This window comes from Dermacentor albipictus, chromosome 6 (genome assembly GCF_038994185.2).
Source record: "Dermacentor albipictus isolate Rhodes 1998 colony chromosome 6, USDA_Dalb.pri_finalv2, whole genome shotgun sequence".
In the NCBI taxonomy this organism is placed as follows: domain Eukaryota; kingdom Metazoa; phylum Arthropoda; class Arachnida; order Ixodida; family Ixodidae; genus Dermacentor; species Dermacentor albipictus.
The window spans coordinates 94,456,416-94,470,575 of record NC_091826.1 but is presented as its reverse complement, the minus strand read 5'-3'; the positions used below and the strand labels follow the sequence as shown (position 1 = coordinate 94,470,575).

The following is a 14,160-nucleotide window of genomic DNA, read 5'->3' as shown; positions in this document are numbered from 1 at the left end:
AGCTGCAAAGACTGTGGCATCGTCGATGCCATCATCCTAGAGGGCAAGCGCTTTGAGGCCGCGAAAAGTCGGCGCATTGCCTTTCATTTCGCTCGACTTCGGAACACTGCAGCAACGTGGCCGTGCAAAGACGTACGTGAGCCGTCGGCGCCGCTCACCGTCGAACACGGGAAGATCATCCGAAATGAACTTGGGCGCTATAACTAATACTATTCCAAACTTTTCTATTCCGATTCTGCCATCAGCCCTCCGCGATTGGTCAAAAAAGTTTTTGGGCAACCCCCCCCCCCCTTCACCTGTGTGTCACGTGACGTCACGGAAACCCCGATAGCTCCTCCATATGGTATGACGTGCAGACACTGATTATGCATGATTTGACCGAACAATTCCTGATTCGACGCCTTTTCGCCATTTGCCTTCGGCCATTGGCCAAACGTTTTTGGGCGGCATCCACTTTACCTGCCTGTCACGCGACGTCAGAAAACTGCGAAATCTCCCCGCCCCCCGTCAGAGTGACGTGTACGCATTAAAGATGCATTAATATGCTGAACAAAACTGAATTTTTTTTCAGAATAGCCGCAGCATGCCGCGTTCCTAAAGGAATGACAGATAGCCGCCGCCGATGCCATAGGCTCTGGCTACTCGCACTTGCCAGAGAGCATAGGTTTTTTTTGCGCGTAATAAAACTTTTTGCTTGGCCGTCTAACCTTTTCGAGCACTTTCGGAACGTTTACGCCCTCGTTCTGCCTACTCTTCTGTACAGAGGATCTGTTTTAGCATCATCCTCAAACTTCCTTTGCATGCCGCCGCGATTGTCGACGAGCCACCGTATACTAAGAAAGGGAAATCGGACCAATCACAGACGCCTGCACCACCCTTTTCATTCGGTCATCTATTTTCAGCGCAGTTCCTCGTCCCCATCGAATCCCTCTCCACTTGATCGTGATCCTCACCTCTTGTGAGCCAATTAGATAAGACAAGCCGCTCAGTGTATGTATTGTTATTCGTTCTTCAAGCTAACAAAAGTGACCTCCAATGAACGAGGAGAGCGTTTGATTGGTACATTGAGACAACCCTGCTGGTGACCGCCCGATGCTTGCGGTGGCAGTTACGCAAATTTGAGGTCAGGAGATTGGAATAAAAACATATTGGAATAGTTTTATGTTATAGGGCCCCTTGACTCTGTGTATGCTGCTTCTACGTGAGGCTGTACCTGTGACCGTAGCTCCCACATGGTGCCACTAGTCCAAGCTGTCGTTCATCATGAGCTCTCCAATGCTGGCCTGGAGCCTGTATGCGCCGCAGGTCCTTACCAGCCGAGAAACCATTGTCCGTCACTTTCGCACGCCCAAGGTCAAAGGCCGCCGTGCAGTACTCGCAATCCAGCCGAGTGGAGGGCTGCTGATGAGCGTCCCATTTGCTTGAACTGCCGTCATATTGGACACGTGGTCCGCCGTTGGTACAGCCGGTGGTATTGGTATCCCGCGCTCTTTGGGTACAACCGTCGCTCCCACATGGATCGTGGTCGATTTCAGCCCTGCCGCAAGCCTCCCCAAATCATCGGCGACAACGTTCCCTCCAGACCATATCGTTGTTCACCATCTCCACGTCGTCACCAGTCCCGTTCGCTGTTGTCTCGTCGCCAATCATCTCACTCGCCCCAATTCCTCCGCCCTACATCGCCGATTGAACAATTCCCTCGGGAAAAGTAGACGATGCAGGTCCCAGAGGTGATGGTGCATCGACAACTCGCCTGCCAATTCCCCTGACCACACTGCAGACCAGAAGGAACCTGATAGGCATTAAACTGGATGATGCACATCTTGTTGCTCTCGTGGATACTGGGGCTCAGATATCAGTCATAACTTTGGAGCTTCGTCACCGCCTTAAGAAGGACCCAACGCCACCTGCAGTACCGTTCATTCGTGTCGCCGATGGGGGAACGTTTCTCGTGCTAGGGATGTGCTCCGCTCAAATAACTGCTGCTGACCGATCCACAAGCGTGCTACTTGCCATGCTCGACAAGTTCTCCCATGAACTCATCCTCAAAATGGATTTCCTGTCTGCCCTTACTGATTTATTGACTGTGGAACCGGCGTTCTTCAGCTAGATCTACCGTGCTACCATGACGCTGCTACTGCACGCCAACCGCGCTCGTGCTCAGTGGGTTACGTTCATCTACCTCCTCGAGCTGTTATATACGTGAACTTATGGTCTTTTTCTCCCATTCCCGACGGCGATTACATCTTGACCCCGATCGTCGACGTCTTACTCGCCAAAAACGATGCTCTTCCTCCCACTCTTATTAGAGTTGCGGATAATCGAACGTATCCACCCATATTGGACTTTAGCTAGTGCATGCAACCTATCCCAAGCAGCATGACTGTAGCCCACTCTCTTCTATCGATGAGTGTGTCGTTTCTGCATTCGTCACCGACGCATCATTGTCTTCGGCCTCTTGCGCTTCCTCGCACAATTCCTTCGACGGTGATACTGACAATGTGATAGCGTAGCACCTCCTTCCTGCCCAGGCAGCCCATATGCGGTGCACATTGCAGTCCTACCACCACATCTTTGACTTTACTGACCATCCTTTGGCACATACATCTGTGGTCACTCATAAGATAAATATTGGAGATGCTAGCCCAATCAGACGACGTTCTTATCGCGTGTCCTATGCCGAGCGAGAAGTCATACAGCGTGAAGTAAACAAGATGCTCCCCAAAGATGACAGTGAACTTTCATGCAGTCTATGGGCATCAGAGGTTGTCCTAGTCAGGAAGAAAGATGACAGCTGGCGATTCTGCATAGACTACCGCCACACAAATTAAAGCCTGTTTCACATGCAAGCGAAAATGCTCGCGAATCCTGCCGCCGCGCCGCAGAAATCTGTTTCGAGCGGCGGCGGTGGCACTAGCGGCGGGAGCGGCGAGGTTCGGGCAAGTTGGAATTTCGTCGCAGCGGCAGAGCGGCAGCACAGCTTCCGAACGGCCCGTCTCGACACGTGACCAGTGGAGGACTAGTGTGGGAAAGCCTGCGCAAGGAGGATGTTTATTTACTTGCTACACGTGGTACGGGCAACATGCCAAGAGAGCTTTTCAACGAATTGATAATTGCTAAATGCAGGATATGTATTTATAAAAGAATGATTCGATTGGCAGGGGCAAAGCCATGCTTATATTGGTAGTCGCAAACTACCGAAACTGGATGAAAGTCCCGTCTTTTTTGGCAGCAACATTGATATTCGCAGCGGCTGAAAACGCGCGGCGGAAATCCATGTGAAACGAAACCTCGCGAAAAGCTTCGCAGCGCCGCGCCGCTGTTCGCTCCATTCGCTCAATCGCTTGCATGTGAAACAGGCTTAACGCGCAACGACGTCTACCCTGTGCCGCGGATCGCTGACGCACACGACTGTCTACACGGCTCTGCCTACTTCTCTTCTATCAACCTGAGCTCAGAATACTGGCAGATATCCGTGGATGATCAAGCCCGTGAAAAGGCCGCATTTTTTACGCCCGATGGGCTTTGCGAGTTTAAGGTAATGCCTTTTAGACTTTGTAATGCCCCAGCCACATTTCAAGGGATGATCGACTCCCGCCTTCGTGGATGCAAATGGTCAACATGCCTCTGTGACCTTGACAATGTAATAGTCTTCTCACCGACAATTAAACGCCATCTTAGCCGCTCATCGGCAGTTCTCGAAGTTTTTCTGCAAGCAGGCCTTCATCTCAGTTCTGCCCAATGCCGCCTTTGCCGCTGCACAATCACTGTGCTTGGCCACCTTGCGAGTGCTGAAGGCGTGCAACCTGACCCAGAAAAAGATTGTTTTGTCAAACACTTACCTATGCCACGTTCCACTAAAAGGCTGTTTCACATGGCGCGATTTTCGTCGTTCAGCGACCGCTGCGACGTCGTGGGCTCTGCGCGACTGGATTCTGAGAAGTTGGTCGCGCCGTCGCTGAGTCGCAGCAATCGGCTCGATGTAGGCGTGGCAATGTGTGACGAAACAAAGCGCCCTCAAAATAGGCGCTTTTCTGTTTTTCTACGCGTTGGTAGCGCTGTGGAGCAATGGCGCGCGCCAGATTTAGCTATGTTTTAATAGGGAGTGCCCACCAACGTTTGGGGCCTAAGAGATTCATAAACATTTTTCGCTTCTTCCGCCTGTACGATTCGTTTAAAAGGAGAAGCCGCACGCAATCCCACTCCGGAGAAGGACGCTGCTTCTACATAAGGCACATACCCAGTTCATCGCCACCATCGTCAATCTCTTCATCGCGACAAATTCAGCTAGCTACGTGTACATGCACATTCAATGGTAGCTTAATTGTTAATCGACAAAAGCAAATACTCATCCAGGAAAAAAAGATGTGGCTACCATAGTAACAAGGAAACTAGGGTATACTAAACGCAACCACCCCACCGATGCCGCACAAGCCACATGCTTACATTTGCGATTTGTGCAGCAGCTTCTCACTCATCGTATATGCAAGCTGTTGTGAAGTCTCAACGCTTTTAAACGTTACAAAATGACGTACCTATTCTATTACCGAACAATAATGGGACAATTCAAATATTTTACTAGTTTCCATGTTTTTATTTAACGATGCAGGCATGGATACTTCGTGAGCAGGAGGCAGCCTCGCGCATCGGTGCGACAGAAATCGCGCTGTCGCAAACGCATGTGAAAGCTGTCGGCAAAAATCGCTCTGCGATATGCGCTGCAGTATGATTTTTTTCGCCCCAATCGCGCCATGTGAAATACCCTAAAATTGTACGGAGATTTGTCAGCTTCTGCTCCTATTTTCGACGTTTTGTGAAGCACTTTGCCAACGTTGCCCGTCAACTGACGCAACTCTTGAAGAAGGAAACGGCGTTTACTTGGTGTCCTGAACAGGCCACTGCGTATCACACGCTGACGACTTACGTCACCACTCATCGTCGTTCATTTAGACCCGTCAGCGCCCACTGGAATTGGAGATTTGGAAACTAGGTGTATCCGCCGCGGTTGCTCAGTGGCCGTGGTGTTGGGCATTTAAGCATGAAGTCGCAGAATCGGATCCCGGCCATAGTGGCCGCATATCTATGTGGACGAAATGAGAAAACAACTGTGTAACTTAGGTTTACTTGCACGTTAAAGAACCCCAAGTGGTCCGAATTTCCAGACTCCTCCACTACGACGTTCTTCCTAATCAGACCGTAGTTTTGGCACGTAAAACCACGTAATTTTATTTGTTTTAACCTAGGCTTACCTATAGCTCCGTATTTTGGGGATGGTGGCGTGTTCGTCATGACAGGCAGGAAGATGTAAAGGTGTATATTCGCTGTTGAGCATGCACGGTAATGTAAGCATGATATAAGTCACGACCTTCTGATTTTTGAGGGTGCCGTGAAGGGAATTGTGAGGAGAGAGAAGGTCAGCGCGATGACGTTGTCATCGATGTAAAGGCAACCGCAATACCCCATTCTAGAACAACAATGTGGGGATGGCATATGCTTAGCTATGTTTTCTGGACCGAATCTATGATGTGTCTTTTCGATCTTCAAGTGATAATCCAAACGGTTGAGGCGTATTCGGACTGAGGAAAACAGGCAGTTGTGTACAACTTGAGGAACGGTGTAGGTGAATTTAATTACATCTGTAATCGGCAAGTAGACCCAAGCAAGGGAATATGACATTGTAACGCGGTTAAGAGGTATCAGAAAAGTCGAAGGTCTAATCGCAAATATTAGCTGTGGTCAAGCGCATACAACATTGGCCCTCATTGTATACTCTCATTAGAAAAGGCCCCTCACAAAGGCACATCTTTTCAACATTGTTGACTCAAATTCGCTTGTATTTCAGCCTACGCCTTCGTGAATGAGTGGGCCCGTTTTCGCTATGGTGTGTTTTATGAGTATGGGCGCTTGGGACACAAGACCTACCCAATGTCCTACTGCCCGTGTTGCAATAAGGTGAGATTCCGGCGTTCGATTCTTCGTTGTAGCGCACTGCATTGCTTCCATATTAAGTCACCTATTATGTAATGAAAGGAGATGACCTAGCCAAATCTTTGTTACCTCTGTATAAAAGCGTGTACTGGCACCATATCAATCTACTGACTTCCAGTAAAATTCTCTCTGACAATTGACTTAGATTTATTCTTCATCGCAAGGCAAACCTTCCAGGTCAATCTCATGTATACTGATCTATGGCCTCTAATGGAGGAGCTTTCTTCATGAAGCTTACAGATTGTTGCGCAACTAACTGACTCATCGCAACCGCCACTAAACTGTCGCGTATGGCTTTATCAAGCTTGAAATGGCACCGCATATTATGCAGTTTAAAGAGCGCCCAAAAACGCAGAGCACGGGACAAGCGCTGAATGCCCAGACCTTTATTGAAGGCCGCACACATATATGCCATTCGCAGTGGGGTGAAAGGCAGAAAGGAAGAAAGGGAAGGCGAATCATCAGAAATAAACTCTTGCTGCGCATGAGCCACAACCGTAAAGCTACACAAACTTAAAATAGAAAATGCGACACAATCCAAACAGATTGACTTCTAAAGAACTTGAGTTCCTTATCGCGAAGAGACAAAGAAGTGGGTGCTTACGCAAGTGGCTCCTGACTGACATATCGAAAAGGCCCCAAAGATTTGCGTGACAGTCTGATCGCTCGACTTTCTCAGCACACGTGCGTCTTCTAGGCGGGGGGAACAGCCACCCTAGATTGCTACCTAGAATACTAGATAGAAAGATTACTAGGTAGCTAGATTACTACCGCAATCGTGCTCCAAATGCGGTCACGCGTGCTGCTCCTTCGACCACATGCTCTGGCTGTGCCCGTACAACGCGGGCTCCGACTTTCATAACGAGTCCAAGTGGGACGCCTTGCTGAAGAGCTAGGATTTCACAAGCCAACTACAGGCCGTCCAGAGGGCCCGCAACGTCGCGCAGAGTCACCATCTCCCTGTCCCGTAGTGGGTGGAGCCACCAACTTGATCGGGGAGCCTTCGGTTGCCCCCTAATCAAGTTCCTCAGGACACTCCAATAAAGTTCTTGTCACTGTCACTGTCACCAGTCTTGATCTTGACACTGCAAGATATGATCGCATTTCGAAGCTCGACCATAGTTCTCTGTGAAGCATGCGCAAAGTGGCACGCCTTTACTCCAGTTTGGAAGTGGTTTGCAGAATGTGGAAGCTGCATGATGCCGTATCCAATGGGAAGACCAAATGCCGCTGGAGAACTCTCCATGAACGCCGCATCCTTTATTCAGCGGTTGCGGATTTCGCGCTATGAAGTGCATGAGCAAATGTAATATCGTTGTGATGTATCACACGCCAAGGTAAAATTAAACTTTCTGATACTGTCATTATTCAGATAGCTAAACGTGGAACTATATTCCTTTGCGCAAGACTATTGTGCCTCTGTATAAGCATCGTACGTTCGGATGTTCTGCAAACGACTTGTGTGATGAAGTAGAGTTTTCTTGTCACACGTGCGTCGAGCTTGAAAGCGGCCTCCTGATATTCCATAGCTTCAGTGAGAAATCCGTGGCACAGTGATTGGAGGAAATGGCACGCTATCCTAAATCTCGTTAGGTCTAATGTCACGGAGACTCAAGGGCTTTTTTTCTGCTATGCGCCATTATCGATCATTCGTCAGCCTGAGGTGTCTGTGATTTTTATTGTGCTACCACTTTTTGTCTTGTTTTGCTTCCAGGAAGTGGTACGTTGGAACTCGTGCTCGGATAGGATTCAGCATCGGATTCTAAATGAAGATATGTGCGCCTTTCACGACCACTGTTATGCCACTGAAGATTGCGTCGTCGTGGCAACTCAACCAGAACATGACCCCGTTAAATCATCGATCATGTACCTGCCACGTCTCGAGAATGTAAGTTTTCTGTAGTTACTTCTATCAGCTCTATAGTTATGATAACTTCCCTAATGATCGATGGAACGTTTGATAGAGCATGCTATTTGCCTCCTGGAAGATAAACAGAAAACGGTTTCTGTCATTTTTGTGCTTTTTTCATTCTGACTTTTAAGAACTTCACATACAGCCAGAATGCTTGAAATGTGTAAAAACAACTTATAACATGTGTTTAAGACGATTATTGCTACCGCACAATATGCCTAATACGTTTAGTGTTTGCGCATCGTATCACTTGTACATGTGAAAGGCCGGTCCCGCTGCGCTTTAGTCTGCGCGGCGCAGTGTAGGAGCCCATGATACCAGCCGCTGCGAATATGCTCTCTCGTAAGCGCACTGCGTCACTGCTGATATGAACTCACTGACGATTACGAAACACCCTAATGTGAAATTTGAGCGTTGCTCTATACATGTTTTCATTTCTCAACGTACTGGCTGGCGCGGTTAATGTCGTGTGCGGCACTTTGCAAACGGAACGAAGTGTGGAGCGACTGCTTCGCTAATAGGGAGATCACGTGAAGCAGCGTGTGGATAACGCGTGGGCGCAATACATAGCGGCCGCCGCAGAGAGATTCCAGGTGGCGTGCGCTACTCTGGCGTCATTTCGTAGGAATAGTCAGCGCAGTGCGCGACCTGCACGGCACCTTTGAAGGTTTCACCATACTCTCTTCCACCTCTTACTGACGCATTTTTCTGCTACCTCCTCCTCCTTCGCTGTCATTCTCGTGCTCTCTTCGCACTCTCCGCTTTTTTCATCCACCATTGCGCTCCGCGTTCGTATTTTATCTGCTGCTTTCGTCCGCTTGGTTACACCGGGAACGTCGACACGTTGACAAGGCTGCCGCGAAAGAGGCTCTTGTGACTCGCGTTCAGACATCTACAGAGGCGTACATTCCACGCAACCAAGACCACTTGGCTTTTTACCGCAAAGCTGACGACGCGAAGTCTAAAGCAGATGAAGTGCGTAATACTAAAAATAATCGCGGATGACGCTTTTCATTTGCGTGCATTTGGCAACGTTTCCACTATTGATGCAATCATAAAGGAATGCAGTCACCTTGAACAAGCTGACAGCCGCTGTATAACGCAGCACATCACACAGGTGCAGGTGCGGAGACATGTGAGTGCCGATGGCGTCAGCTCATTACCTGTGACGATGTGAGCCGCATTGTTCGCTGCGACCTTGAGGCCGTCTGTTCGCTAACCTTCACCGCGACTTCTCCAGACGGCCAGCAACCACGCTGCCTATGATTCAGGCCGTTGTCGTTAATTCGAGGACATGGGTCTCAACTTCATGTGTTCGTCAACTCAATCCAGCGTTTCTCTGTTCTCTAGTGGCCCTCTTCGTATCGGCCACTCCTTTTCTGCCAGATATCGCAGGCCATCCGAATGGTGTACCCTCAATGAAAAGTCTATATGCTACCACTGCAGTCGCATTGGCCATGTCGCTCATCACTCCCGCAGCCGATGGCCTCCACGAACTCGGATTATGTCGGTACTGATTCCCACACCTTTGGACGATGTTTATGTCTGTGTTTTATGTATGTGCTTACGTCATGCATATTCACATGAATGATTTAGTCGCAAAATGTACCTCCTGTGGCCGTGCGCACACCCCAGTAGCACTCATTGCATACTCTCATTAGAAAAGGCCCCTCGCAAAGCCGCATCTTTTCAACAGCGCTAACTCACACTTTTCGCATTTCAGCCTATGTCTTCGCGAATGAATAGGCCCATTTCCGCTACGGTGTGTCTTATGAGTAAGGGCGCTTGGGACACAAGACGTACCCATTGTCCTACTGCCTGTGTTGCCATAAGGTGGGATCCCACCATTTGATTTGAAATTTCATTCACGGCGGTTGGCATAGTTCCCTAGGCCATCCGCCATGAACCCATTGCCGGTGATGCCCCAGCTCTGACCCTTCGCTAGGGTTGCTCACTATCACCTCGTCACCTTCAGTCTCGTTTGCCCGCACCCGTGGCTAACTTCGCTGCCTATTGCCCCCCCCCCCCCCCAGCCGGAAAACTAAGCACTGCAGCTTCAGAAGTCGAAGCTGCGTTGCCGACCCTGCCCTCGAATTCTCTGCTCACATTACCTACAACTCAAAGCCTTCTTGACGCCGGCGTTGACGGCTATCCTGTGACTGCATTTATCGATACAGGAGCCCATATTTCTATGATAAGTGCTACCTTCCGACGACGACTTAGAAAGCTGCTCACTTCAGCGCCGGCAAGAGTTGTCCCCGTTTCCGATCGCCATACTGTCCCTATCTCTTGTATGCACATGTTACGTATCAACATCACGGGCACCCACACTCCTGCCCTCTTCACCGTGATTGCCCATTGCCCCACGACCTAATTCTCGGACTCGATTTTCTCTGCGCGCGTTCCACTCTTATTGACTGCTCTTCAATGCATTACCCTTCGCCTTGAGTCGCTGAATTTCGCACAACCTTGTAACCCGCCCCGTGCCACTTGCGCCCCACCCGCTTAGCCGCTTTTCACCAAAGTCGTTAGATTGCATTCAATTCTCGTCTTACCTACCTGCTCCTGATGGAAAGTACCTCGCCCCTCTTTTTCCCGACATTCTACTGCAGTATGACATTACCGTGCAGCAGTTCGGCAGCGGTGCACCTGTGTTCAACGTCACTAAGATTCATATCTGCTCTTTGCAGTTCTTTCATCGCAGAAGCCGTAGAAGATTGCTATCGGCCAGCACAGACCGCACTGCTGGGATCGACGTGAAGGCAAGACTGACGCCCCCCAGACATCGGCTGTTAACCGCAAGCATTGGTTTTGCGACGACAGAGGGCTGCAAGCATCTTCTGCTGGGCTTAAAAGGGATCGCCGAATCCTTCCTCAGGGCAGTTCGGCAGCGGTGCACCTGTGTTCAACGTCACTAAGATTCATATCTGCTCTTTGCAGTTCTTTCATCGCAGAAGCCGTAGAAGATTGCTATCGGCCAGCACAGACCGCACTGCTGGGATCGACGTGAAGGCAAGACTGACGCCCCCCAGACATCGGCTGTTAACCGCAAGCATTGGTTTTGCGACGACAGAGGGCTGCAAGCATCTTCTGCTGGGCTTAAAAGGGATCGCCGAATCCTTCCTCACGGCAGTTCGGCAGCGGTGCACCTGTGTTCAACGTCACTAAGATTCATATCTGCTCTTTGCAGGTAAGCATTGTCCTTTGCTATTCCAAAACAATACCAGTGCACCGCTGCCGAACGCACCTGCCGAATGTACATGTGGCCTAGTCTGCTGCTGTTTTACTTGTTGTAAATCTTTGTTTACTTTTGCATCGATTTATTATGCCAGGGGAAACGGCTAAAGCGATTGAGGACTTGCGGCGGGAGCTGAGAGCTGAGCTTAGGGCAATCAAAGATAGCTTGCAAGATGTAAAGACACTGAAAGAAGACATTCAGGACCTAAGGACACTAAGAGATGACATTCATAATTTGCTTCAAGAAAATAAAGATCTTAAAGCTGAAAATGCGCGACTGTCACGCCGCATCGAGGAGCTGGAGCAATACCAGAGGGGAAATAACCTCGAAATTAAGGGAGTGCCACTTGATGGCGAGCCAGTGATCATAATTAAAAAGATTGGTGTGCTTGTGGATGAAGAAATTACCGATGCCGACATTGATGCATGCCACAGAGTGCCGACTGCAAGACATGATGAGACAAATATCATCGTTCGTTTTGTCCGACGCACAAAACGCAATGCTGTCCTTCAGAAGGCCAGAAAAATCCGGATTAACACTACAAAACTGGGTTTTGAAGAATCTAAGCCAGTCTACGTGAATGAGCATCTTACCCGTCATGGTAAGCAGCTTCTCGGTGCGGCGACAAAGAAAAAGCGTGAAGTAGGCTGGAAGTTTGTGTGGACAAACGGTGGCAAAATCTTTGCTCGAAGGGACGAACAGTCTGCAACTTTGCGAATAAACGCTACGAGTGACCTGGAAAAAATGTCCCGCGAAACTAAGTGAAGTGATTAACCACATGCCAGAAATAACAACAAGCAAGAATATGGCAGCTTTAAACTCTTCTCACTACTATACTATAAACGCCTTCAATTCTTTCGCAGAGACTACTCAGAACCAATTGCGAGTGTTCCACTTGAACGTGCGCAGTATAAGAAACAAACAAGAAGAATTACGCGACTTCTTCACTTCATTGACCGTTGAATTTAATTTGATGTTATTCACAGAAACGTGGTTAAGAGTTGAAGAACAACCCCCATTCTTTCAAAACTATGCTTATCAAGGTGCTGTTAGGTCGCATGGAAGGGGCGGTGGCGTAGCCGCGTACATCAAACGACCTATGTCTCATGAAGTTTTGCGTGATTTTTCGGTCGTTAACAATGATGTTGAGTGCCTTACCATACATGTGGAAAATAATGTAGCTGCCGTTATCTATAGGCCACCCGCAGGTAACAAAACAAATTTCTTCGAGTTCCTAGACAATCTACTGCGACACCTTACTTGTACTGGTCTGTCTTTCGTGATAATGGGTGACGTCAACATAGATATGCTATCGCATGATGCCCCTTCAAGACAACTGACAGAATTAGTCACATCTTACGCATGCGTAAACACTATCGTCGAAGCAACAAGAGTGACACCCAATACTGCAACTTTGCTTGATGTATGTATTACGAACATACACCCACCGAATTGTGCTGCTGGATTGCTGACGCTAGGAATTAGTGATCACCTTCCAGCTTTTTGTCTTATCCCCTCTTTGTGTGGTAAACGTAGTCATGTACCAAAGAAGATCATCCGCAGGATAAATGATCAGTCATTGAAACTCTTTTGCGTTCTGGTTGCTACCGTTGATTGGGCATGCGTATTAAAAGAAGACGACCCTAGTAAGGCGTACAATATTTTTCTTGATAAACTTATTGCATGCTACAATCAAGCATTTCCAACGGAACTGAGTAGGCCAAGATGTAAAAGAATACGGAAGCCCTGGATTAACAACTCCTTATTAAAGAAAATAACAAAAAAGAACCGTTTGTTCAATATGTTTTTAAAAACGCGAGGAGAAGATGCCCTTATCACTTTCAAACAGTATAGAAATAAACTGAGCAGTGAAATTAAAAATGCTAAGGTAGAATATTATGAACAGGTTTTTGCCAAAATAGGTAAGGATCCTAGGAAAATATGGAATGAAGTAAAAAATCTAACTGGGAAGAAAGAACAATGTACCGTACTAAAAATAGTCACACCTACAGGCACACTAACCGGTCTTGAAGCGGCCACCGCCCTTAACGCCTATTTTGCCACGAGCGCAGTGTACGAGCAGGAAAATGATGAAGAGCATAACTTGGTTGATAACAGCGTTACGATAGTGAACTCTATGGTTCTCGCACCAGTAACTCCTCACGAAATCAACAAACTTATCAATGGGATTAGAAATGATGTTGCTTCTGGTTCTGATGAAATTAAAGCAATGCCAATTAAACATGTGTCTGAAATCCTATCCCCCATCCTAGCAGACATAATAAATAAAATGTTTGAGACTGGAATCTTCCCTGACTCGCTCAAGATAGCCCGCATCTGTCCTATTCACAAGGGTGGTGCTGAAGGAGACATAAGCAACTATAGGCCAATCTCGGTCCTGCCTGTTCTATCGAAAGTATTTGAAGGGGCCATAAATATAAGACTAGAAAAATTCTTTGCGAAATATGGGGTAATAAGTGACATGCAGTTCGGATTTCAAAAAGGAAAATCTACCGAGGACGCACTTCTCAGTATCAAGCACGATATTATACATAACTTTGAGCACAGGCTTTACACGCTAGGACTGTTTGTAGATCTACGAAAAGCTTTTGACTCAGTGTGTCATGATGTGCTATTAATTAAACTAAAAAGATACGGTGTTCGCGGCGTCGTCCTTAAACTGATAGAGAGTTACTTAAGCAATAGGCTTCAATATGTAAGTGTCCACCAAGGAACGACTACAAAAATAGTAATTAAACAAGGTGTTCCTCAAGGCTCTATTCTTGGACCGCTATTATTCTTAGTCTATATTAATGATCTCTGTAGCATCTATAATTCCCCTAAACTAATAATGTACGCAGATGACACGAATATTTTCTTCACTGCACGTACCCTTACAGAGCTTCAGGAGATTGTTAATAAGTATATGGAGTCACTTTCTGACTGGTTACATGCCAACAGGTTACAGTTGAATACTAATAAAACCAAATATATTATATTCGCTCCGATTAACAAGCCAATG

The 14,160-nt window shown here is 47.8% G+C and overlaps 1 protein-coding gene across 3 annotated transcripts in view; it reads left to right on the top strand.

The window, feature by feature from the left end:
- The window catches only part of LOC139061293 (calcium-activated chloride channel regulator 1-like), a 209,387-nt gene that overhangs the window by 32,295 nt on the left and 162,932 nt on the right, over nt 1-14,160 (top strand). For all 3 annotated transcript variants that reach the window (XM_070541062.1, XM_070541061.1, XM_070541063.1), the window contains 2 exons: nt 5,843-5,952; nt 7,703-7,876. In XM_070541062.1, coding sequence (XP_070397163.1) covers nt 5,843-5,952; nt 7,703-7,876 — 284 coding nt within the window. The remainder of the gene's footprint in view (nt 1-5,842; nt 5,953-7,702; nt 7,877-14,160) is intronic.